Source organism: Cyanistes caeruleus, chromosome 24 (assembly GCF_971803275.1).
Source record: "Cyanistes caeruleus chromosome 24, bCyaCae1.hap1.1, whole genome shotgun sequence".
Taxonomy (NCBI): Eukaryota; Metazoa; Chordata; class Aves; order Passeriformes; family Paridae; genus Cyanistes; species Cyanistes caeruleus.
The window spans coordinates 3,658,883-3,686,388 of NC_141724.1; the positions used below are offsets into that span (position 1 = coordinate 3,658,883).

At 41.6% G+C, this 27,506-nt stretch overlaps 1 protein-coding gene across 4 annotated transcripts; it reads right to left on the reverse strand.

Moving 5' to 3' along the window:
- Window positions 1-2,157: 2,157 nt before the first annotated feature.
- SRPK1 (SRSF protein kinase 1) lies at window positions 2,158-26,362 on the reverse strand. 4 transcript variants are annotated; one of them, XM_086862176.1, is made up of 16 exons: window positions 26,254-26,362; window positions 26,108-26,168; window positions 14,236-14,354; window positions 13,267-13,375; window positions 12,764-12,851; window positions 12,517-12,604; window positions 11,032-11,138; window positions 10,223-10,388; window positions 9,237-9,262; window positions 8,533-8,746; window positions 7,823-8,248; window positions 6,281-6,381; window positions 5,259-5,366; window positions 3,931-4,000; window positions 3,409-3,501; window positions 2,158-2,503 (listed from the first exon to the last, which is right to left on the reverse strand). In XM_086862176.1, the coding sequence occupies exons 1-16, from the start codon at window positions 26,264-26,266 to the stop codon at window positions 2,319-2,321; spliced, it is 1,974 nt and encodes a 657-aa protein (XP_086718302.1). In that variant the 5' UTR covers window positions 26,267-26,362; the 3' UTR covers window positions 2,158-2,318. The 4 variants fall into 4 exon arrangements, with proteins under 4 accessions (XP_086718302.1, XP_086718301.1, XP_086718304.1 ...); XM_086862175.1 differs by having other exon boundaries at window positions 7,823-8,251; XM_086862178.1 differs by lacking the exons at window positions 26,108-26,168; window positions 26,254-26,362 and adding an exon at window positions 18,134-20,036.
- Between the last annotated feature and the right edge of the window lie 1,144 nt (window positions 26,363-27,506).

Here is a 27,506-nt window from a genome sequence, read left to right on the forward strand (position 1 = left end):
ATTAAATAATCTGTTTATTGTAGGACTTCCACAAAGGAGAAAAAAAAAAAAAAAAGACAAAGCACCCAAGTAGAAAGAATAAAAATGTATTTTCCTTCAGGTTTTAGACTGACACAGCAAGTACAAATCCTTTAGTGTGAACACTTTGCGGCAATTTGGAAATGGAACAAACCCCAAGTGAATGAGCAGACGGTACAAGACTGAATCATGACAGCTGCTTTTGCAGGTCTTCAGCTCACAAGCTGGCTCTAGCCTTGGCTATCATGGTAAAAAACCCTTCCCCATTCAGGGCTGGCAGAGGAAAAGGAAGGAAGGATGGGCAAGAGCTCTCAACAGTCAGAGAGTGCAGGCTCCTTCTGGGAAATGTTCCTTCACCAGCCAGTCTCAAATAGGCAGGACTGGGAGAGCTTTCAAGACCACAGGAGTTGTTTGCCCTGCCAATGTACCTTCACAGTCAGTTGGAATCCATTACTGTCTGCAGCCCTCCTGTAACAGATACAGAAGTGACCCACAACTGGAAAATGCCAGATGAAAGGAAAACAAAAACAAAAGAAAGGGTTAACTCAGCAGTTTAAAACATTTTTTGGTATGTTACCTGCCTTTATTATATGCATAGAGAACCTGATCTACCACTAAAGGAACATGCAGCATGATTTGCATAAATAAGCCAAATCAGGCTCTGAACTGGAGAAACTGTTCAAGTGGATGACCTGGTTTGTGAGTGAATAATCCTCACGAACCACAATTCCCAAACACACACACACAGACACTTAACAGTGGTCTTGGCAGCTTTGGCAATGGAAATTGTCTTGGATAATCTGCATGGTCTCCAGCAACTTCTATCCTCTGCAAGCCACCACAAATCCAAAGGCCTGTTTGGTCCAGAGTAAGGAAGTGACTCTGAAGTCTCAATGCTGCCAAATCTTGCTTAGAGTGGGATGCACTGAATCTGTAAGAGGATGGGCTAGTCTAGAAGAAGCCATCACAGAACTATCAAATGCCACAGTGATTTAATTTTTAATTAAAATTAACCCATTATGACCAAACCCCCTCTGAGAAGTTTACATAGAAACCCCATAGAGTACTTTTTACTTGGGATAACTCTAGAAAAAGCTTCTAATCCAGTATCTATGTGGAAAAGTCAGTTCTCTTCCATTTCTGCTAGCTCTCTTCTAGTGCTAATGGCCCAGAAAATAAAAGGCAATCCCATACTGGGAAGTTATTTCTGAAGGCCTGCACCTGAAACAAATTAAAAGAAATCTTTTTACTGCAACTTCAAGTGTTGATCTTCAATGTCCAGGGCCGCAGCATGGCTGTGATACAGGCATTGCAACCCTTCCCTTGGAATAAAAAAATGAATGGTCAAAAATGAAAAGTCAGAGCAGACTGCATCAGCAAAAGCCAATCTCTCATGAATACCACCTCAAGCAAGGCAAAAAAGTGCCAGTAAGGGATAAAAAACCCCAAAAACTTATGGCTCACTATAATGTTAAGAGTTGCCTGCAACAAGGCTCTCGCTGCAGGCTGAGGGTGCACCCATCTGTTTGCTGAGGGTTATACATTGAGTCAGTTCCAGCTTTTGCTTATTTTGCTTGTCACCTTTTAGTCACAGGCATTGAAGTAGAAAACATCACCCAGTTCAGAAACTATTCTAACTATCAAGGGTGCAGGGAAGGAGAAAAAATAAATGGACAGGGCACTTTGGAGGAAGAAATAAAAGATACTAAAACCTAGGTTAAAAAAGCTCTTTCAGAAGCAGCTAGAGCTAAATAAAAGTTTGTGACTGGAAAGCAAAGAATACAATAGACACCTAGAGAGTGATGGAATATTTCAAGGTTGTTGCTCTAACAAGGATCTGGCACCACCTTGATGCCAACTGTAACTTCTCACCCCATCAGTAGCTACTGGATCAACAGTGGAAAAATTGACTCCTGAGTCAATGAGATCTTCACGGGAAGGAGAGTTGGAATTTAGCTAAGGGAGATATGTGAGCACAGGTGAGCTCAAATTTGTCACACACAGTGCCTAACAGTGAGGAGACTGAGGAAAAAAATCTCTTATTCCAGTCAATTAGTCTTTGGTGAAGCCCAATCAAGGCAAAAACACAGATGATGCCCATTGGCTGAGGAGAGTCCCCATTAAGTCACACAAACAAACTCAGCAGAACAGGTTAGATTTATCTAAAATCTTGGAAGCCTTGAAGGAAGAACTCCACACTGAAAGTGAACAAGGAGGAAAATGGATCTGGAAAAGGGCAGCTGGGTGTGTAGGCTATGCTGTAAACCAGAGTATAACGTTGTAGCATTGCTTGGAAGCTTCTAGGAGTTAAGCCAGGGATGCCTGAGACACTCTGCTGCTGTAGCTCGTTTCTCTGGGATCAGCTCCAGCATGGGGAGTAAGAAGTCTGTGAATGCAGCTGCCTCATCTTGGGACCACTCGTATTTTTCCACCAACACTTCAAAAAGGCCCCAGGGCTTCAGTTTGGTGATGTGCTTCAGATCACCTGAAAACCCAAGACAAATGGGTTAAGTGGAAGACGTGGGAACAGAGCAGCTCAATAAAATTGGCTGAACAGCTAAACATGACAGAGTGAACTCAGATTTTTCTAATATCTAGGGCATAGGGAATACAAAGTGCTGGGGCATGCTGAAGGGAGAAGTCAATTAGATTGAACTCCCTTTTCTATCTGCTTTAGAAGCCGGTTATAGAAATGTACATCCTCAAAGGGTTCTTTTTTCTACCTCCTGCTATTTCAGATCCCCTATCAGCAAATGTTAACTTCATTAAATCACTAATTATGTTGCTTGAGATGACAGATGAACTGTGCCACTGACTCTGGAATACATGCAATGCATGGGGCACTGTTTGAGAAAGCAATACACTACTAATAAAGAAGGGCTTGTTTTTATAAAAAAAATTATTAAATTGAGTCAAAACCTAATTTTTTGACTCAATACATTTCTGGGGTACTGAGGACTTCAGGACAATGTTCTGTGCTCTGAGCAACATGGCTTATGATGCCAGGCACTATTTAAGGTGCCAGAAAAGGAGTCAAGCTGTCTAGAAAAGCCTTCAAAAGCGAGTTCCACCCTCTAGTTGACATAAATCAGCTAAATAAAACCACATCAAGTTTGACAAAACATTTAAGGTACTGTTTTTCTACCTGCTGCATTTCATCTACACCAAGATGCTGAGCACTAGGATGTAGGATGCTTTTAGGAGTAAGATAAGAATGCCTTACATTCAGCTGCAGTTTTACTGATAAAGCATTCAAAAAAACAAAGGAAATACTTAAAGATGCCATCTTTGCTGGCATCTATTTCTAACTGGCATTTCCACCAAGACACTCCTGTGTATTTGGGGCAAGGGATGAAGGGATAAAGTGATACTTGCTTTGTTTCCTTTTACCTTTCTTGGTGAAAAACTCCTTGGAATATTTTCCTGCCAAAATAAGCTTGCGAGGTATTTTCCCCAGAAGTTCTATGATCAATGCAATATGATCTGCATGTGAAAAATAAAAAAAAACAAACAAAGACAATGAGCTTCATCCACACAAAGCCTCTCTATGCTAGTTTCATGCTCTGGGATACAAGGATAAAGACATTAAAAATTAAAAATTACCTTGGAGACCCACCTGAAATCAGATTACACTATGCAACAAAGGGCAAGGGGAAAACAAATAGGAGAATTCGAGGCACAATCAGTTTGAGACACAAGGTAGAGAATCCAGCAGCAAGAGGAATGCAAAACACCAGAACAAGAGCATGAACTTCGTTGCCCAGTGTTTTACTGCAGCTGCTTGAGCACAGTTGCTGCTGATTTGGATAAATAATCTTTTTGCAAGGAGCTTTTGCACTGCTGATTTTTAAGACAAGGCTCATTTTGAAGAGGCAACCATTTAAGTCCCACTTCAAAAAGAGACAAACAGACCTTCATCTCGTGAGTAATCCTCCCCAGAGTGAGGCTCAAACAGATAGTCCCCTGTTGCCAACTCAAAGGCCTAAACAAAAAGAAATGAGCACATTAAATCACTTCAAAACACTTTAAGATGTGCTGCAGGTTGACTCTGCAAATCTCTGTGGGACAGAAGCAAAATAGTGGGAAAGAATAACCTGCAAAACTACAGTAAACAGCTATAATCTTAAATACTCCATTACAGCCTAAAATGTACAGTGACTTTGCAACGCTTTAAAAACTGCATTAAAAACATCATAGGCACACCTGGGATGAATTTTGGGTGCAGGACCACCAGTTAACCACAAAGTTAAGGTATTTCACATGCTTAGTTTTCCCTTTTCAGAGTTTTGCAAAATAGCACCCTGTCCAAACTATAGTTTCTGGGGTTGGTTATTTTTAGTTTGTTTTGTTAAAGGTTTTTTAGTATTCTTCCCTCTCCCCAATTTTCCCATGTTTTCCAGTTAATCTCTGAACATCTGTCTGTAGAGATGAAAACACCAACATCTGCACTCATTTCAACTCACCACTCCTAAATTCTGTAACACATTCACCCCTTATGTATTCACTTGTACTCAGAACACTACCCCTGACCTTTTGTATTCTCAGTTTTCTTTATGAACTGCTGGTGCCAAGCAGTTAGATCAGGCACACTGTGTAATTCTGGCCACATGCTCTGCAGAGAAAACATGACCCTACTGCATTTTCTTTTACCACATTCATCAAAATCCCAACTTGTTTTCCGAGACAGCAAAAATGTCTATTTTCCAAGCTTAAATTACAAAACCCAAGCTTTGATTTGTAGAAGACACAGAGTGGAGACACATGCAGTAACTGGCTTGACTGATTTTTTTTTCATTGTAATATTCTATATTTGCCAGCTGTTACAAGAACAGCTTCAGCCTCATCTCAGCACTACTCAGACTAAACATCGATTCCAAACCTGCAGAGGATGATTAAAATTAGAAACTATACTGAAGATACATGTGAAATAGTGGTAGATGCAGCAGAAAAACTTTTTTTTAATATCAAAAGACATTGTGTTCAGAATTGCCTAGTTGTCCTGTTTTTCCAGAAAGCACGTGGCAAAGTAGAATCATATTTGAAATCTGTTGATGCTGGACAACAAAACTTTCAAAAAGAAAGCCACATGTGGAGAAGAAAATTAAAAAAACAACTCTGGTGTGGAAACCTATTATTCAGCAAGTCTGGAAGTTGAACACTTGTAAGGGACTTTTGCCAGTCCCTCAGCAGCTCAGAGGGCAGAGCACTGAGGAGGAACATCCCCAGCTGGCAAAACTCACCATGCAGGCTGTGCTCCAGATGTCAGCAGGGGTGTTGTACCCTGACCCTATCAACACCTCCAGGGACCGGTACTGCCTTGTCTGGATGTCTTCAGTGAAATGTTTGTGCTAAAGAGAAGAAATGTTTTACTAAACAGCTCAAGACTGCTTAGAAGAGGAGAATCAACAACCTGGAAGGCCAGAGTAGATCAAAGCTCATTACCATTACATTTCAGCTGCATGTTACAGTCTCATTAACTATTTCTTTATATTCCTGTAAGTGTTTACATGCTCTACATGAGATACTCCTACTCAAGTGAAACAGTCCAGCAACTTAGAGGAAAGCAAGCCACAAAAACAGAATAAAGGAAGACTCTGCATTATCTCCTGCCCAGTCCTGGTAGACAGGTGATGGTCCAGCTTAAAGCCGATAAGCAACACCAATGTCAGAAATTACCAGGCACTGCAAGCCTGACTGAAATTCTGAGTTGAGACTCATCTCTCCCAACAGATCTGAAGTAATTTGCCATTTTAGAAGCCAAGTAAAAAGATATATTTCTTCTATTTGAAATTTCAAACATTTGAAAGCAGCATAGCACAATCATCAAAGAATAAAACTTGCAAGTTTTATTGTGCGAGTCTCTTTCATGTGCTTGTGAATGCACTGAAATGGTCTGACAAGCTACAGAACCAGCCCATCAGAGCAATTGTTTGCAACTTTGAAGCTCTCCAGGAGAGTAAGAAACTCCTTCAGCCGTTTCACATGAGCAGATTTCTACATTCTGTACGTGATATGGCTCACAGCCCTATAAGAAGTAATCAAATGCTAGAGAGACACCCAAAGCATGGACTGAAATCTTGTGTTTAGAGAAGCATTCTTTTCTTTTTGTCTCTGCTTCCCCATCTTTTCTCCCTGTCATAGTTTCAAACTGTCACTGCTTTCACAGCCAGGTCTAAGGATCTGTTTTACAGATTATTTTCCATCTTGGCAAACTGACTGAATCTGCAGCTTTAAAAAGTCAATGTGAAAAGACTAAACTTACCACCCAGCAAGCGTTTCCTAGGTCAGCTATCTTCACTTTGAGCTTATCTGCATTCTTGGGCTCAAGAGGATTAAGAAGGAAATTCCCAGCAGCTGATTTTCCTAGAGGCAACGTGTACAACAGCTATTAAAGCTACATAGGCAGTGTCACCATCTGTCACCCAAATCCTATCAACCTCTCCCCAGCCAGGAAGTTTTTCTGATGGATCAGAACTGTTCCCTCCCTGATGCTTGGGTATAAAAATGAGCATCACTCTGTACTATCAACAACATCATTAAGACCCAACTGGTGTAATTAAGCAGAAGGATAAATGAGCATATGCAGCAGTGACTATTTCCCAGCATTTTTTGCACATCCTGTCTATATTTTAAAAAAGCCCCATTGAAATAAGGGCATTGACAGAAACAAAACAAACCTCACATTCCCCCTTAAGCCTTCCTAAATCTTTGAAGGAAGAGTCCCCCATGTTACAGCATCTTTCTGACATACCTGTCACTCACTGCTGCAACACAATTACAGAAGTTAAAGGATATATTGGGAAAATTGAATGACATGATGGAGAAAAAAAGTGTTAAGTCACTAACTGACATCCAGCTGTACTTCTAAACCTAAAATTTGGGAGAGTTTGAAGCTGTAAATTTGTGAGAGGGCTGTGAGAAGCAAAAGATATCAGTAACCTAGCAGAGGCATCCAGCAAAGTGCAGTTCAAGTTTCAAAATCTAAATTTCTCTTGTTACTTTTCATGCATATAACTCCCCTAGTGGTATTTGGGCAAGAAAATGCTAGAATACTTCCTTTCAGAAAGTACAAATTGTAGTTTTACCCTCCTTCTCCAAGCAGATATATATATCACCTGGCATGGAAACAAAGATGCAAAAATGGAGTTTTACCACTTTGTATTTTTAACATATACACAAGCTGAAATGTCTTTAAATTGCTGTACACTATTTAATCTTATTTTCTCCTAAGCCTACATGACACAGTTTTTCCACTCTGAAGAATATCATGTTCAAATAAAAGCATTAAAGAAGTTGGTTTTATTTCCCTGCACTGTTTCAGTGCACTTTGTTTAAACTTTGTTTCAGGCTGCATTTTCTGGGAAAACATTTACACATCTTGAGTAATAGAGAAAAGCTACCTTTGCTCCATATTAAGAACCAAACTGTCAGAACACACTGAACATACCTATCCCTTCATTTAACAGCAAATGACAATCTGAAGGCTTAATGAAAATCACATAAGCAACACCTGATTCAAAGGAGGAAATGTTCCTCCACTGAAAACAAGGTGTTTTTAAGCAGTAGGAATATTTATGCATGCCAAAGTCAAAACTGAGGCACAACTACAACAGGCACCTACAAACAGCAAACATCTTGGAGTATGATTGTCAGGTTAATTACTCCTGGCAGGAAAACTCTCAAACAGGTGGTTCTACATCTAGGTTCTGTGCCTACAAAATGCACATTTCTATTCATATGATGAAGTGTTGTAAAAAAATCTCCCACATCAAGAAGCCCTTTTCTTACAAGGTTCCTCTTATACCTTTGTTGTCTGTCGGGCTGTTATTCTCATTCTCATCCTCTGAATGGATCTCTGTCCTGATGCTTTCCTGAAAACTGTTGATTCCCTGCTCACTGAACACCTGCTCTTGGTTGGATGTGGGCTGGCACACCATGGAATCCTCTGAGGCCAAGGGCACAAACGAGTCCAACATAGCTTCTTGAGGCCTGTTCTCTGAGTCACTGTTGTGCTGGCTGTAATTACAGTCATGCAAGTTCTCAGTCTTCTGTGTGTGAGGGTGATTGCCACAGTCATTGGCATTGTGGAGGTCGTCCTCAAGTTGTACAGACCCTTCATTCACAGAGTCTGTCAAGTCCGTCATTGGGATCACTCCATTGCAGTTGATTTCCGATGCATGTTTTTCCACGCTGCTTTCCATGAGATTTGATTGCTCCTGTCCAAAGGCTTCTGCTGCAAGAGGGGAAAATGAGAATGTAGCAGAATATGACTTAATAAATAGCTGGAAGATGTTCAAGGGCATCCTGAGAGGTAGGGAGTACTCTAAACGTAACTGAAGACAGACATTAGCTCAGTTTGTAACAGGAGATTTTCCAGTCTCATCAGAAGGACAGAACCCACCTAAAGGTGCAAACACCTTTAGCCACCTCTGCTAAAGGTACTCCCCCTCCTCACACCCATGAATAAATGGACAACACTGTCCATGCCATGCTGGAAATGCTTAAGGTCCATACCTGGCTTTTTGCTGACATTTTCCTCTGGTGGACTGACTTTTATGATCATTTCCAGAGGTGTTTGAGGTTCTTCCTTCTCTTCAGGCTCTGTCTGTCCAGGGTTTGCTTCCTTCTCCATTTCTTCTATCTCTTGCATTCGCTTCTCCAACAACTCAGCCTGTCTTTTCTGCTTCTTTTTCAACTTCTTTTTCTTATTCTTTGACATTTTGTCAGCCTACACAGAAGCAAGCAGAGAAATTCGACTTAACATTTTATACTTCAATAAATTTAAAATGCACCAAGGTTTAATTTATCCTAGAACTGAGGAAATAGTCTGTGATGAAAATGCTGGAGACAGCTCCTCTCTTGGATAAAAAGTAGCTATTCTGGGTTTTGAACCACTTGTCTATGGCTCCTATCGATGCATTTTTGCCCTGACCTGAAAAACCTGCATTATTCTCCTAGTGAGGGAGATCTCTGACTCCAGATAACAGTCACTTTCCCAATAGACCTTGAGACCACCACAAGAACTCCTTATTCTGACAATTAATGACCTAATACCATTTACAAGTCCAAAACAGCATTGGAACCTGATGCCTATGCCAAACACAAATCACACTTTTTTGACATGAGATTACTTTCTCTTAATGCTGACTGAACTATGAAACAATGCAGGAGATACCATCAGTAGATGCATACTTACAGATGAAAGCTATTACACTTACTGGTTTTGGCTGTGGTGCAGTGCTCACTGAAAGAGAAAGGAAGATAAGTAAATCAGAATGGCTCTACTCCAAAACTGCAACTGCATTCTGATGTTAAGGTACATTTTTCCTATGTGCTTTGATAACACTTTAATAATATCAGCAATGTGATTTTGAAGGCTCATTTCTCTACAAAAATGCAACAATAAAAAAAATGATAAAAACATTAAATGAGCAAATGCATAATTCAAGTTTCAGACAAGGAGACTTGCTTGACTGATATCAAAGACTTAAACTTCCTGTCACGTAGCTTCATTTACTGCATGTATTATGCATCATACCCAAATGAAAATGAAAATTAACGCATTAAAATACCAAACTTCAGGAAGCTTCCTTAAGCTGGGATATGCTGTGATGAGTTCAGCTCAATATTAGCTGTTGTAAGATTAGGACTGACAGTGCCTTCCAATACACACTGGTTTTTGAAGAGTACACACATCTACAGATGGATATTCTGAGGAGGAATACAAGAAAATTTGCCCTCAGATCTTTAGGGACGTTTGCATGTCAAGGAAGCTGTTTCTTTACAATTTTTCAGACTTCTGCAAACTGACAACAGGTAACTCATCTTGTTGCAACTCTCATAAAATGCATTTCCAGCATCAAGCAATGAAAGGTTATAAACTTTTGAAGGAAATGTGAGAATTTTGCCACATTTTTACACCAGTTCTATATTGAGTGCATCAGCATTGTGCTACATAAGACTGACTTTACCAGTGCCAGATTAGCTGTTGTTAAAAGCTCCAGTGTGCATTTATCCTCCCTCTTGTTTTCTCACACAAACTGCCGTCCCCATCATCTGAGTCACAATTTATGACTAATTTCCCAATTTACAAAGGTAACTTACATTATTGTTCCACTGTACTCAGGAAGTTTTCTTTAGTGATGATTTGGGCATATATGGCAGAAACATCGTAAATTTTCAGGGGAAAAAAAAAATAAATCACCTGCAGAGCCAGATGGTGGAGGGGCTCCAGATCTCTGCCACTCTGTTGCTTCTGCAGCCAGCCTGCGAATGTACTGGTCATTCACACACAGCAGGATGTTCTCAGGCTTTATATCTGTGTGGATGATTCGACATTTTGTATGCAAGTAATCCAGACCCTGAAGAACCTGCAGGCAAGAGAGAAGGAAGTCAACCATCAGACAATCTAATTGAGAGCAAAGTGAAAATGCAAAAGTGCCTAGGATGGCCAGTGAGCCTGAAAAGGGTTTGAGAATACTCCAGGTTAGAGCTCGTGATCAGTGGTTACTACCCAGTTCCACAAAAAAAGAGATTTGCATGCACATTTTAGCTACTATTTAAAAATACTCAATTTGCCCTCATTACTTAACTTATCACAGGTGAAAATCTAATTTTAATATTCTACAATAAAATCACAGTTTCTTCCTCCCCTGCACCTCCCATGTAGAAAGGTGTTTCTTCTTAGGCAGCCACCCAATAGGGAGAACCAGCTTCTCCTGCTCTTTCCATCATTAAGCACCGTGCTACTGTGACAGCTTTAAAAAAATACCTTACTTATAAGGAATGATTGAGGTAAGAAGAGGCTAAATGCAAAAACCATCATGGTTTAAGTGTCAGAAAACAACTGCAGAGGGGGCTTGCAGTATAGAAAGGAAGTTCTAACCCAAGAATATTTTGTTGCATGAAGGAGATACCACGGATTTTTAGCTTTTGTTTCCTCAGATCTGATAAAGATCAATGCAAGAGTTTTAACTGGGTCAAGGGGAAGAGTCAGTCAGAACTGAAACTTACCTGTTTGATGATTTTTTTGACACAAGGGAGTGGAAGACCCTGATAATTTGATTTGATGATCCACTTCAGGAGATGATGCCCCAGAACTTCAAACACCATACAGATATCTGGAACTGAATCAAGGAAAAACCCAGACATCCAGAGCCAAGGAGCTCCAAATTCCCAGGAATAAGGATTAAAGGGAATCCCCACCATTTGGGCACTTTATTTTAAAGAACCCTCACAGCTTGGAAATGCTGCCTTCCTCAACAGCATCATCCTATCCTACACAACAGTGCCATTATCTAAAATAAAATAAAATACAGAGGGATAGAGCTGAACAAAGGTCCCACAGCAGCAGTAGCAATCTCCTGCTTAGAGTGGAAGCCAGCTGCACAAATATACATTAGTATTTACTGTATGTTTTGGAACAGCCTACACTTCTGCCCCAGGCAAAACTCGATGCCAGATCTCTCTGTACCAGCATTGCTTGAAAAGATAATAAAATTTCCATTTCGTAAGTAATCTTCAGAACAATAAAGTCACTTTCTTTGCCCTCCTTTGCCTCTGTACTAGCGAAACAAACTTTTGACAAACCTGGTTTTCAATTATATTTATATGATCTGCTTTTTAGCTCTAAGATCTCAACAGTTACAGTCACTCCAGTGACATATTCAGTACAGTGTCTTTGTTTTAGAAGCCAAACTTTCATGAGTTTATTAAGCTGCTTTTCATCTACATTGGCAGAAAGCACAGATTTCACAAGACTGGAAGAAATATAAGCTCAAATCAACATTTACTCAGAAAAAAAGCTAGAGAAAATGCATTATGGGTCTACTCTATAATCTACAGCTCAATTTTCTCAAGCAGCCCAGCAATTCTCACTGAAATAAAATTTAACTTATCTCAAAGTGAAAACAATGCACAAAAGTCCAACTTTGCAATTCTGAGGATCCATTATTACCACTTGCTACAAACCACTGCTGTGAGAAGACTGTTCCCAGAACTACAGGCCCCTGTCAAAGCAATACACTCCAAACATCCTAACAATGCTGATAAATTACAAAGTAAGCTTAGATAAATTAGAAACCAAGCTTATTTTCAAGTTATAGATGGCTCATTCACTATTTTCAGCTACTGATTTTAACATGCTGTACCTGCTTGACTGAAATAACAGGTTGTTAACAGGCTGCTTGCAAAATTGAGAGGTTGAGATAGATGGGCTCTCCTACCTCAAAGGTACCTCTGACACAGCCACTTAGTCCTGATTCACAAATTGGTGGCAGAACATTAAAAGCACAACCAAGCAGTGCTGACACAAATTACACCAGACTGAATCATCACTCTGGATCTGAGCTCAGCAGGCAGTTCGGAGGCAGATCCTTCTACAGCAGGTTTTCTTGGGCAGGGAAAGGGATGCCTGGGCATTGCTTGCCAAAGCAGGGCAGCTGCCCAAGCAACTCCCATCTTTCTGCAATTCTTGGCTTTTATTCCACAAAAGGATACGAGAACCATTCACTCCTGAAATCTTGAAGTCATCTAATAACTGAACAACTCTCTCTTTGCTTGGATCATTTGGATCACTGTTGCGGACCTGCAGAGAAAGAGGTTATTTTGATGTCAGATCCACTGCACTGTTTACATCCTACACAAATTCTTGATAATCTGGAAATATCAAGCACGTGACGAATGTAAACTCCCCAAAATAGAAAAAAAAGAGTACAATATAATTGAGCCCAACTCAGGCACTCACCGATTTCAGCAACTTGATTTCATCCAGTGCTGTTTCTGTGTAGTGCTCTGCACTCTTCACCACCTTCATTGCCACAAATCTCCTTCCTCTGTGCACACATAGCAAGTAAATTAGGAACTGTTAATGCTCATACAAAGAATTTGCTCTCCAGGACTATCCTAAGTCTTTTCCATGCAAGAAAATTTATTTCATGCATCACAGAAGAATAAGGTTTAAACACTCAAAGACTGTATTTGAGTCTTTTAACAAAAGATTCGTATTAGTTATTTCTCAAAACATGAAACAATAGGTCAGGACTATAGACTGAACACAACTCTTCCCACAGATACGGTTTGTCCTGTTAAGTCCCTCCCACACACTTGCATGCACAATATCAGAAGAAACTCCTGTGCTACAATGTAGACAGCTAATGCTTTGTGTTTTTATCTGAAAGTAAGAGGATGTTTTTCTGCTCAGGTCTGTGCATTCCTGGCAGGAACACCAGCTGGAGCAGGAGTGCTTACTGGATGTCCCACGCCAGCCACACGGTGGAGAAGTGGCCCCATCCAAGCTTCCGAATCACATGGTAACGTCCATTGAAGAGATCGCCTATTTTCACAAGGTGGTAACCCCCTGGAAAAACACAACAACCAGAGAACAGGTGTGGGGAACAAGCATCACAATCACTGCAGCACTACAAAATATTTCCTCAGTGAAAACACCTGACACTAGGCTGACCACCTTTGGAAAATACAGGCTTGATGGTAACAGAATCTTCCAGCAAAATATCAGCATTGCTTTTGCATGCTCTGACCCCAGAATGTGAAACAGGTACTGCACCCAAGAACCCAACTCTTTTCCTTCCAGTTTTCCTGACTGAAAGGCACTCTTGCCACTGAAAACAGGAAAGTTTCCTCTGCATTCTTCATCTCTCAAGCTACTGATCATACAGGGGGATTCCATTACAGAAGCAAAAACATGAAAAGCCAAAGATGGAACCGGCAGAAAGCAGAACAGAAAGAAGAAACTGTGATTTGGTGTTTTCATTTGCTCTATATTTTGTTTCTGCTCAGATAAACAGGGGAAGGCTATTTGCAGAACCATTTTTCTGAAGAACGGATATCAAGGTAATGATCTGATCTTCAAAAAAAAATACGAAAAGGATTTGAAAATGTTCCTTTTACAATGAAATCAAAAAAGAACTGAATGGCTACTTGCTTTTATCAATATTGAAAGCCCTCTGGCACAGAGGAAAAGTTAACAGCTTTAAACTTATGCATTGAACTCTGCAACTCAAATCTTGACTGGTAACACAGGGAAACTTGGAGACCACCTTCTCCATTTCATGTTGGCTTGAAAAATGCAGTTTCAAAACTTAAACAAAACTCTTAATGTAAGAGGGAGTCTATTTTTATTCTCTACAGCAAATGAGAAATGGAGGGGATTCCTTGATTGCACTGAAAATCCTGCATATTAAACAGGCAAGTGCTCACCTTTACAGTAATCATTTGGATCCTCTTGCTCATCATCATCCGATCCCAGGATTTCCTCCTCCTGCTCTGGAAGATCATTCTCGGAATGAGCAGCAGGGCCCCGGTGCTGGGTGTCAGGTCTGAAAGAGACCACACCGCATGTCTCACACACAGAGCACACCGCACGTGTCTTACACACACACGTCACACACTCACCCAGAACACACTGCATGTGTCACACCCACAACACACCGCACATGTCTCACACACCGAGAATGCACTGCATGTCTCACACCCAGAACACGTGTCACACCCAGAACACACCACAAGTCTCACACACAGAACACACTGCATGTGTCACACCCACAACACACCGCACATGTCTCACACACCGAGAATGCACTGCATGTCTCACACCCAGACCACACCACAAGTCTCACACGCAGAACACACCGCATGTGTCTCACACCCAGAACATGTCATGCCCAGAACACACCACAAGTCTCACACGCAGAACACACTGCATGTGTCTCACACACCGAGAATGCACTGCATGTCTCACACCCAGAACACGTGTCACACCCAGAACACACCACAAGTCTCACACACAGAACACACCACATGTGTCTCACACCCAGAACGCTGCACATCTCTCACATTCTCAAGTCTGCAGCTTCTGCAGCACATGAGGGACTGCTGAGGATGGAGGAGATGCAATATTCAGCCTCCAGAAAAGCTATTTGCATGCCAGTGCTTTTATTCCTAAGCTAAAAGTGGACAGAAATAATTTTTTGTATACTAGTGAGAAATGCACATTAATGACCTAGATCCACTTTCATAGTGGAACCAAGAAAAGTCCAGAGAAGATAGATTTAAATTTTAGTGATCCCACCAAAATATTAGCCTCTGAACCCCTTCTCTTCCTTTCTCTAAAGCTGATTTATATTTGTTATGTTAGGTAAAACTTGAAAATTCAAATATTGAATAATCTTATTTTAAAGACTAACATCAGCTAGTTTTTACACTCTTTTTGAAAAAAAAATAGTTAACCAGTGTTTTAGAAGTTGTGGCCCTTTGTTCCTTTCATGTTCAAGGTCAAATGAACTTAATATACTTAACAGTCCTCATCCTTAACAGTCCTTCTGCTTCTAACACTTTAGAACACTAAAGCCCCTAATCTTGACATTTATTTCTCCTGCTTTCAAGGAGTAGACTGCATTTTTAGTTCATCTCTTCACTCAAGATCCAAAGTTTATTACAGTTGTCTGAACTACGCAGAATGGGACAACACAGAGCTGATGTTCAGTAAACTCCCCAGAGAGCTTGCGACTGCAGAGGGATTGGAATGAGGCAGTAAGGTGGTGAAGGTTTTTCACTCCCACATTCATAAATAAAAGTGTTCATTTTATGTTTTTAACTTTCCACCAAACGTGCTACTCTGAACTCTTGTGAAGGCCATGTCAGCAAAGGCCATCTCCGTGCTCTCAGGCACTCAGGCTGTGCTCTCCAAATAAAACATCTCCCATATCTCAGCTCCTTCATGGCATCACACTGATCACAGTCAAACAGCTCATGAAAGGCTAATACCAAAATCAGGTAATTGATTTACTTTACTAAGCATTACAGGGAACAATTAAATGCCTACAAAGATTCAAGATCCTTCTGTTCAAAGCAAACATTTATAATGAAAACAATGCCTACGGACCATTTGCTTTGGCAGAATTTAAGGGCAAAGTACTGCAAGACATCAACATTAAGTTTTCTTTCCTCAGACGCATGATATTAAAAAAAGCTGGAGTTGTCCAAAGAAGTGGGCAGTAAACTTCATTACGGCAGTGACACACAAGCACAAGATAACATTCTTTACAGAGTTCTGAATTAGCTGAAGTTTCTTGTATTGAAACTATTGTTGCAGGGAAGTAGCAGATAACACCAGTATCTTCCAGCGCCCTCTTTCAAATTCAGCTCATTTTCCTGCAAGAAGAAGGAACTGCCCACCCAGTGGCTATGCCAGAAACATAGGCAGACCCTCAGATGCAGTTTTTACAACTTAGTTCTGAGCTGGAGTCCTGCACATCCTATCAATGCCATACTAACTCATCTTAATCCACAGGAAAGATGTAGTATTTTCATCTGGAATAGTTATACAGTAGAATAAATGTTCAGCACTGACCTACTATACATGCACTCTGCTGAAACTGCACACATTAAATGCACTACTAACACATTCAAACTACAACCATCTTAAACATCATAAAAAGGGAGAAATCTTGCATTCCAATCTGATGATGACTAAATTTGCAGCTACTTAAAAATCCACAGCTCAAGTTCATTTAAGCAAGGAAGAGCTACAAAGGTCATTCCAGGCACAACCCCATCACCAGACATTTACTTCCAGTCTGTTGTCAGTAAGTCCTGCTGATTTTTTAAATTTAGGAGCAGCTCTGTGGTCTCAAACCATAAACCAAAGACTGCCAAGCTAATGAGACTTTTGCTAACAACCCTGCAGCTTGGTCCAGCCCTGGATATTTAGTATTTAGACTTTTTAGTCACTTAATTATAAGTCAGGGGTAGGAAAAAGGAAACCTGCAGGAGGGGATGCAGAAAGTCTCAGAGGTCAAAAAGCTTCTTTAAAATTCCTGCATTCCTTTGGGGACAACTGAGATGCAAAAAAAGTCACACATTATCCCCAAACTAAGAGAAGACAGGAAAGGCAAGAATTGGCCATAGACAGGATGGTTGAAGAGAAGATTAGATGTTCATAGACAATAAATCTTATAGATGGGGTAAAGAAAACAGGAACTGGACAGAAAGATTTTAAGCCAGGAACCTCACACACAGCGAGAGTAGTAAAGACTAATTCTCCTCGGTGTTGTTTCAGGATTTTCACTTTTTTAACTGCACAGGATGTAAGGGATTAAAAAGGACTCAAAAGAAAATTCCCCTTAAGTGGCAGTGATGCAGACAGACACATCACACCATTCTGCAGTACCAGAGCTTCTCAATAACAGCAATTCCATGCATTAAGAAGTTACTGGAAGCACTAGAGCCTGTTCTGGAAGCTTTCTGTGTCCCTCCTAAGGGGCTGACAAATCCTGCTGCTGGCAGTCTCATACATGACACACCCTGGAGTCTTCAGCTGAGTCTTTCATGGGGATCCAAAAGCATTTCACTTCCACATTAGAGTCTATGATACCCATTCATGTAAGAAAGCCAAATTCAGGTCACATACATCTCTACAGTGCTACTTCCTTTATGAAATCACCTCCAAAATCTATTCCTTTGCCCTCCTGTGAAATGTTTCATTACACACCACCCTGTTCTTCCCCTGAAATGACCATGTCAGCTGAAGATAGAGACTAAGAGAGAATTAATCAGGGCAGAATATGTATTAATACCTAAACAAATTATATATATATACGCCAGCACAAATCTTATCTGTCTGCTTTGCTCACAAAGACAGTACTCTAAAAGGCACAAAAGGCTGTTAAATACATCAGAAAAATCCATATCTAGTATTTAGAGATGACAGCTGAAACAGCTGTTGTCAAAATTGCAAAATACAGATAAAGTATGTAAAAATTCTATACTAAATGATTGTTTGCACATTAAAAAGCAAGTGTTCTAGGGTACTTTTTATAGCCACCTCTGATCTACAGAAGAACACCGTGATCACCTTTTCCTTTTGCTCTCTCATTGTGCTAATTAATCATCAGAATGAACTGGATCTGCAGGGTCTCTCTACAGCTACATAACGATATTTTACTTAAGAAAAACAACGTGGAATAGCAAAGCTAAAGCAAAATGCTAAGTCTTCTACGGAATTAGTGTGAATCCACATCTAGAGAGACCCTCACAAAAGTCCTTATTCCCTGAAGAACTGCAAATTCACGAGACAAAATTAGAGAGGGGAACCTACCTGCAAGAAGCACGGCCTCCCATGGATAAAGATATTCCCAAAGACAGCCCAATAGTTTTCGAAAAAGCCATCAAAAATCCGACACCACAGTGCTGGGGAAGGAGGGGGACATCAGCAGCAGGCAGAGGGGCTGGTTCTCCTCAAATGCAGCAAAGCTTTGTGCAAGAGTGAAGGAGAAGAGGGATTTGCCTCCAGCACCCAGCTGCAGCTGCCCAGCACTGCATTGCAGGTGAAGGGCCGTGCAGCAAGGCTGGGGCTTGCTCTCAGCTGATCTTCCTGAAAATTCAGTTATGTCAGGGGGGTGAGCATAAAGATTCCTCCCCTCCTCTTGATGTCTACATGTCTCTTCTTCCCTCTAATGAAATTAGAATTTCAGACAGATACTTTGTTTCATCTTCCTGAACCAGCCGGTTTTATTTGCCTATTCAGTAGCCCAGTGGATTCAAAGCTGGGATGAAGACAAGGATCATGGTAATTATCAACAGAGCAACCCTTTTGATAGAGGAATTCCAGCACAATCACACAGCAGGGAAAAGGCGTTCAAAGGAAAAACAAATTTTCTGAAGTAATTCCACACCTCCCCTTCCAGAGTTACAAGAAAAACTTATCCTTTGTGCTTAAAATGACAAAACAAGCAGGAGGAGTCAAATCCTCTTTACAAAGTTGAACTGAGTATTTTTCACAGCAGCAGGTACTTAACATCATCTTCCAACAATGTGCAATTCCCAGTCATTTCCTGTGCCTGTTTATGCTGCTGGTTTATGTAAGTGATAGGGGAAACAAGTCAGCAACAATATGACACAGCAAGTAACAATTTAGAGATTTCTCTCCTGGGGGAGACTTTATTAGTGAAAGACACTGAAGCCGCCCCTGCTCTTTTAAAACAAGAGGCCTAAAGAATTGTCTTAATCCAGTTTTATGTCTAAAATACTTTCACCTTAAAAGCTCACAGAAGTCTGAATATGCTTTTAATAGTTTAGCAGAGCCAAACCTCTTCATATTAGAAAAGGAGCTAAAAACATTCAAAAATTTCCACTGTAGACAAGATTTTGCTCCATGTTCACTGAAGATATCACCCAACCCCTGCAATGCACAGTAAGAATGGTGAAGAGCTGTTTGCAGGAGCTAAGATTCGAGTCACTCACTTGTTCCTTACAGAAAGTTTTAGAGCAATTTGGAAAAACACCATGGAATTCTCTTGCCAGTTTTTAGTGGAGCCACTTATCTGGTCCACACACTAAAAGTAAGGTAAAAAATGATTAAGAAATCTCACCCACACAATGTGGGTTCTAACAGGTTTGCAGAGAAGGAAGGGTGCCCTCTATAAATTACCAGACACACTCCAGCCAAGTCTCCACACTCAACTTCACCATCAAACTCCGGACACGTTCTCTCTGCTTCAATAACTTACGTTAAAAAAAAAAAAAAAACAACCAAAACCAAACCACTTTAAATGAGATGTTTGGTTCTCCTATTCAAGAACATTAGGAGTAACTTCAAAACTCTGTTTTGAACAGAGAAGATTCTTCCTTGTCCCTGAAACAGCAGAAATACTATCCATGCTGCCTATTTGCCTTGAATAGATACAAAAGCAGACTCCTTCCACCCTCAAGCAAGGAAAGCAACATTTAGGCCAAATCACTTTTGTCACACCCATCATCTTTAAATATATACTAATAAAAAAAAAGATACTCTCGTCACTCCTCTCTCTGTGTCTGCCTCTCCCTTGATATTTGCTAAGATGACGCCCATCTGCAGGAAACTGAAGGGAAATGCTTTCCTAATTTTAAGTCGCCTACGACAGTTTTTATATGCAGTGTCACCCCTTATTAGAGAGCTCAAATCACATAAAAAGCCCACAAGCAGAACTCAATTCAGTGAACACAAGAGGAATGACGAACCCAGCTCCTACTGTAAGCACCAGATAAAGGCACTGCAAACACACCCTGTGACTTCTTTCCACCTTAACCATCCAGCCAATGATTTGCTGGGCTCTACACCAAATACAGCAAGATCTCACTTAAGGATTCTGTCTTTTCATTTAAGAAGGTCCATATGGATCTTCCATATGGTGAAAAGCCAGGATTTAAAATCCCTTTCCTACTTCCACATCTGTGTGTGGAGACAATGTCTCTTTAAAGAAGAACGTTTGCAGGCTGCATCTCATTACTATTTCTTAGTGTGCCTGCAATTTCCAGATCATGTTAAGGCATATCTAGTGAGAATGAGTGCTCACACACAGATCTGCTGGCAAACCTCACGCTCAATGAATATGGTAACTGACTACACACAACTTTCGGGATAAACTCAGGTCTAAAATGATGAAAGCACTTTCCTGCTTGTATGCAGCCAGCCTTTTTGCTTGAGAAATTCCAGCTATTTTGGGGGAAATTCTAAATTATTGATGGTGGGGGATTTGTGAATGTACAATCAATGTTATTTTGTCATTACTGCAACTCATTCACTGTTGCATTCCTGTTTTTCTGAATACATAACTGGTGTTTTCTGCCAGTAGGGCAGATCCACAATACTTGCTGCTATCGTGTGCTCATCCCAGAGCTACAGGAATACCACTGTCAAGAATTCAGAAGACTGGAGATGATCAAACATTTAGTTTTTAAATAACAGCACACACAGGCACCAAGACATACTTTTGATTAGCAGATCTGTGGGAGCTCAGTTTGAAGATAAGTACTGGCTTTCACATAGGAAAGGTATTAAAACACAAATAACAGGCAATCAAGTTTCTTCCTTCCCATCCCCCACACAAGCCCTTAACAAGCTGTTTGTAGAACTGTCTTCTATTTCAGCTATCACAAACTGAGGGACTTCCATGGAAACCAGCAGATTTCAGTTGCGTCCTGTCATGGTCTGATAATCACTTCTGTATCTGAACGAAAAAATTATGAGGGCAATGCATTCTGACTCAAACTTAAGTTCAAAATACTTACAAAAGATAAGTGAGGAAAACATAACCCAGAATCCTGATCCCAGGCAAAGCTACGAAAAAATTGAGGAAGAACCTGAGAGAGCTATCAGAACTCCAAGGTTCCTCAAAGACAAAACTGATACAATACAAAAACAAACTGGAAACTAAGAATTTTCTGCTCCCCAGACTACACAGATGGAAAAACTACCAACTGTGTCTCTCTTCATAGCAATTTTAGAGAGGAGGATGAAGTGAGACTTTACTGCACATCAAGAGTCTTGCCAGAAATTTTCAGGTAATGATACAACAGATTCTTGAAAATAATGAATATCGCAGGCATTTGGGAAGAAATGGGGAGAAAGCAAAACTACTAACTTAGCTTTGCCACTGCTTCCCTGCAGGAGTAGAGGGAGACAGAGGATCTATTGAAAGTCCTGTGAAAAATATCTCCCACTCAGTAAAGCCTGTAAGAAACAATTAAAGTCACCAGGGCAGGCAGAATTAGCAGAAAGAAATTCAGATCATGCACATTTTCCAGAACAAGCTACATACTTTATGGCTGCCACTGCTTTTGTAGATATTCATGCTTACAGTAATAAAATGTTCTGCTTTGAAGCACAATGAGGTCAACACCCCTTGCACAGAACTAGTGGTTTTATACATGAATATGCCAACTTTTCCTAAAATACGGAAGATGCTGAATTTGATGAAGCAGTATTATCATTAGGGCCTGCCACTAAAATACCTACCACCTATGAGACCTGTAGCCTCATTCTATGTAACACACTCATATTTTTCATTTCAGAGAAATGAGCTGTAATATAAAAATTTTTCTTCAGTCTCTTCTCTGCTTCTGTTTTTTCTGCTTTGAATCTGGATGGGTGTTTCAGACTAGTTTTTAAATTCTGGCTCAATCTCAGAAGTAACTAAAGGAGTAATTTTCTCCTAAGACAAAGAAAACAGTTTGCACTTCTGAGGCCTTGCAACATAAAACACAGACAGAAAAAAGCAACAGTATTTTACTACCAGTTACGATCTAACAGTCACAAGTGCTCAATTCCATTACAAATTGCCTGAGACATCAGTAAAATATAACTATATTTGCATTTTAGCTCAAATTTATATTTTCAAACAGAAGCACAGTTCTGAAGTAAATACTAGATCTTCCTTGTGTATTAGGCTTTTATTCACATAGTGCAGTCTTACAGAGTATGAAATGAAGAAAGAACTCTCCAGAGGAATTTCTCCATGGAAAGGGTTGTTAAACATTGGAATGGGCTGCCCAGGAAAGTGGTGGAGTCACCATCCCAGATGTTCAAGAAACACCTGGATGTGGCACTCAGTGCCCTAGTCTGGTTGACAAGGTAGGGAGTGGTGACAGGTTGGACGTGATGATCTTGGAGGGCTTTTCCAACCTTTGTGATTCTATGAATATGAATCTCTTTCAGATGCAAACAGACAGAAGCCGTGCTTCAGCATCACTTCTGAACAAGAGCTAATCAAGCAATATTCCCATCCAAACAGCACCTGGCGTCTTCAGAAAAATCCAGCTGAAGATCTCCTGTTAGCCTGCTCTGCTTCCTAAACAGAGGCCACCCTGCTGCACCAAGGCATTACAAAGTTCCCAGCACACCTGTGCAGGGACACCTGCAGAGCACAGAACTGGGGTAAAAGGCTGAACTGCTGGCACATTCCCATCCAGGACAGCTCATGAAACACCAGAACACAGAGAATTACGTCTGCAATTCCATAGAATACAAGGAAAACTAGTAAAAGTGTTCCCAGGAAAGCACTGTCCATTTTCCCCAGCCTCCAAAGGATCAGGGCAAGTATTACATCCAGCACATCTGTCCACCCATGATGAACTCCAAAGACACAGTAACTGATTCAAAGAACTGTAAAAGTCTGGTCAAAAATGAAGAATTGGGCAAAACCAACTACCTGAATGAACTACCTGACCAGGTCTGAAGAGTTAACAGCTGAAGTTACTAAAGCTCTGGTAGGAAAAAAAGCTTTCAAGCCCATGGGCTCATTTTTAAAAACAGGTTTTTTGAGTGCCTTCGGGATTTCACTGACTGTTAGCACCCAAGACGTTCACACCTCAAGAAATGGTAAAATTAATACATCACGTTCTTCCCCAGACTACTTTTGGAAAAGCTACCTTTGGGCAGCAACACAAACTGCAGGAACCTACCTACTAAACTTTTGTTAGCAACTGCTTCTGACATGTGGATCTCCTGACATTCTTAACAGTAAGGAAAAGGTCTCTCATTTTCTAAAAATAGATTAAAGCAATTTTAATTCAAATTTCTTGCCTTTTTGATGGAAAGCAAGTGAAATTAAGAAATCTAAATCAATGCTTCACACAAGGCCACAAAGCAACTCATGACAGTCAACATTAGAACGCAGAATCTCCCTGGCTCTGAGTTTGCATTTTGTCCCTCCAGGGCACTCAGCTGTCCCTGCCCTGCTCCTCAGTTTTCATAGAAATGGGATCTGAAAAAAGGTACACAGCCAGGATATTCTCCCAGGTGGCAGAAATGGAACCAACAAGCAGGCCTGGCAAGTAGCAGCTTCCTGAGCAAACATTTGAGACAGCTGGTTTAATGGATCTTCCCAAATTACCAAAACATTTGGAGTAGTTTTATGGGATTGAGAAATTACAGGCATCTCACCTTCAGAATTCCAAGAAGCTCTGCCTGCTCTCTTTCTACAGAAGAGTGTTAGGATAAATACATTCTCAACTTCACTGACAGAAGATGAATTTTTTAAGATGGGAAGGAGTGAAAGAAATACAATCATCCTGAATTTGCAGAAAATTTGTATTAATTTCCTATAAAATAAGTTTATACACAGAACCATAATTAAAAAAGCTTATACCCAGAACCACAATTAGTATTTACAAGGTGTTTCTGTAAATCATCAGTTTAGACTGGTCTCATCTGAGCCAAACACACAGCAATATTAACTACTGGATGTGAAAAAAATAAGTAACTTTCCAGTTTCTTTCAACCTTACCAAGTGGCATTTTTGTTCTGCTTTCAATTATACTGGATTTAAAGGTAAACTTAAAGCAGGTGTAGATAATTTTTAATATTAAAGATATTTTGAATTGGTTTAAATACCTTCAGAACATTCTCTGCATTTTTATATAATTCAAAATACTAAACTCAACCTTTTAAAATCATTGTTTCATGCTTTTTACTGCAAATGTAAAGAAAAAATTACAGAAAAAAATTGCATGTGTGATCTAAACTATCATGGAACATTAGATATTAAAAGCACATTACATGTGGTTTCAAGTATAGATTTTATGGAAAATCATGAAACAACCCAGTTAAGCCTATTTTAGAAGATTTAACTAGAGCAGCTTTGTATTTAAATAGAATAAATATTGTGGAACTGTACCTAAACTTAGAGGCTGACACTGAGTTCATTTACTTGCACAGCATGAAGCACATGCAAGTTTCCTTAATTTTTGAGATACAACCCAGTAAACTTATGGCACCAGAGAAAAGAGCTGAAGCATTCAGTGTAAGAATATAAACACAGCATTTGACAAATAGCACAGCTCTGCACTCAAATCAAGGTTAGTTAACCAAAGTTAGGCAAAATCAAGAGCTAACCAGCATTGCATTTAACCTGTCCTCAATATGTGGTTAAAAAAAATTCATAAAAAGCCTCTTAACATGCCAGTTCTGAAAGTTATTATTCAGCAACCTCAAAATCTACACAGCCATTAGCCTTCCCAGCTGCACTGTGGACTCTGTTGGCAGAGTCAGTATTGCTGGTCTGCAGCTAGAAAAAGAAAAAAAAAGTAACATGTATAGAAATAGATAGTATATTCATACAGAAATCAGAGAAGGAGGAGAGCATTTCAAAAATTGTCCTAGTGCTACCTTCAAGAAATACCAGGAACACCTATGGAATAGCACGGAACCATAATGCATGTCTCCCAAATACTTTGGTTAAGGCTCCTCACTCTTCAAAAGCCCCATCTCAAAACCACTGACTCTTGGCTGGAGGCAACAAGAAAAAAATATTTTAAATCCCTGTGATGTGTGTGAGGAAGCAACCAAGAAAGCATTACTCTAGGCCTAAAGGAAAAACCCTCCAACTCCCACTCCCAAAGCTTTACTAACTATCTTTGGTTCCTAGGCACCTTCAAGTACAAAATATCCTGAGTCGCCAGAGATTTTAGAGAAATAAGGAGCAGTTTATGGAGTATACAGAACCAGCTCTCGGATTTACATCACCTTTCTGTAGAAAGGAATCCATGAGCAGCACATGCCCTTAGTGCACAGCCTGCTGAAAGCCATTGTTTAGTATTTACTCGAGTTCTTCCAATTTTTATATCTGCCTCCAAAAGTTCCCCACACAAAAAGACTCGTGACATTTCTGCGGTAGGAGAGAAGCCACACGAGAGCATAAAAGTTAGAAAACGAAGTAAACAACACACCACGGCATTCTTTCGGCAATATTTAAGGCAAAAAAAAAAAAATCTCAGGGGAAAGAGAGTCAAAAGGGGAAAGAGAGTGGAGAGAGTGGTTCCTTAAGCCGGGAGTTGCTGAGGTGCGCCGGGGACCGCAGAGAGGGGGTTCTGACACTCCCTCCGGGCTACGGCCCGCGACCGAGGGGAGCCGGCAAGGGCAGACCACCACCCGGAGCTCCATCCCCGAGCACCGCCGCAACTCCATGGCTGGGTTTCGGGGAGCAGCAGGGAAGGCAGAGCCTCCCATTCCCCGTCCAGCCCAAGGAGCCGCGACTGCACCTGGCGAGGAGAGTCGGCCAGAGCTGGGCTGCAAAACGGCCGCCCCGGGCCACGCGCTGCGCCGGCTCCGCCGCTGTCTGCGCCCGAACCGTGCGCTCGGTTAACTCCAGTTAAAAACCTGCCCAGCCCCGGGTGCTTACACCTCCCTCTACCCCAAGCGCCCTCCGGGCCGCCAGGCCCAGCAGCCCCGTCCCCGCGGGGAGGGCCAGGGGGAACAAAGAGGCGGCGGAGCCGGCGGGAGATGCCGCCTGAAGACAGCCGCGGCCGCACTTACTTCCTCTGGGCCTTGTCCTTCTTGGCTTTGGTCCGCTTCTTCCGGGCCTGCAGCGCCAGCACTGAGGGAGAGAAGGAGAGAGAGGCGTGAAGGGCGGCGGGCCCTGCGGGGGCCCCGCGGGGCGATGGAGGCCGCGCCGCGCTCACCTTTCCGCTCCATGGCCGCCACTGCCGGCGGCCCCGGCGCCTGCGCTGCGCCCGCCGGGCTGGGCACGCGCGGCTCGGCCGCCTCGGCCGCGCGGAGCCACCGCCTCCCGGCCCGGGCCCGCCCCGTCCGCCCTGCGCGGCGCCGGCTGCGGCGCGGGCGGGGCGCGGGCGCGGGGCCGCGCGGGAGCCGCCCCGAGCCGAACGGCGGCGGGTGCTGGTGCCGGTAGCGCCGCGGGGCGCAGTGCGGGCTCCGTTTGGCGCCTGCCGCCGGGAGCCGCTCGAGGCACGCACCGGCCTCCAGCACCCGCTGACTTGCAACACCTGTACCCACCCCGCCGGCCTCTCGCAGCCTCCTCTCAGGCTGCAAAGCCTTTCACTGAATCCATGTGTAACATCGCGTGCCCCCGGCAGAGTGCAATGCCCATCACACTCAGAAATTAATTTATTTAATAACGATCATGAAAAAAACCTTTGCAGTTAGCAAAGTTAGTTCAAGAATTTTGCTGCATGTGTTTGTCTCGGTTTTAGAAGAGAGGTGTCTGCTAGGGAGGGCAGGAACCTCCCTTGGAATTGAGAGGAATGATGAGCTTGTCTTTACAAACAAGCTGTGGGTCAGTTGAGAAGATGCAGCTATCAGTGAGAGACGACAGAAACAATGGGATGGATTCCAGTAGAAGATCAAAGTGGCACTGAAAGAACACTATGAATTCCATAAAAGTTAAGAAGGGATTATGCATTGGGGGTGGGAAGGTACCCCAGGTGTCAGGCGTTCCGGGAAGCCTGTACCTCTCAAGTCCCTCAGCCTATGGGGAAAGGGAGAAGGGACAAGCGGCCGGGAATTGGGATAAAAAGGAGGCTGCGCCCTCCAAAAATTTGAGAGACCCCAGGGGAATGCCCCATGGCCTCTCCCTTTATTCGAATAAAGTAAAAGGACTCCTCCATCTCCTTTTTGAACACAAACCTCTGGTGTTTGTGGAATAATTTTCCTGACAGAATGAAAGAATGTAGACCCCCTCCCTCCGAATTATTATAATTCTGAAATCAAGGGGCTTTCAGGCAGAGATCTGGGGATAGGAATAACAGTTCTTTACTAGTATAACCAGGCAAACAAACAACAATAACTACAGCATTAGCAGTGTTATAAATTTGTATTGTGATATTGGCTTTCGCAGATGAATATTATATATTAAATACTTTTTAGCTATGTATGTACTTTTTTCTTGCTAACAAGTCTTAAGTTTAAAAGAATTTCC

Coding starts and splice junctions, on each gene's coding strand:
- SRPK1 (XM_086862175.1), bottom strand. Junction 3,502..3,930: donor GGATTACTCACGAGATGAAG/GTCTGTTTGTCT, acceptor TTTCACATGCAG/ATCATATTGCATTGATCATA. Junction 2,504..3,408: donor GGAGTTTTTCACCAAGAAAG/GTAAAAGGAAAC, acceptor TTGGGTTTTCAG/GTGATCTGAAGCACATCACC.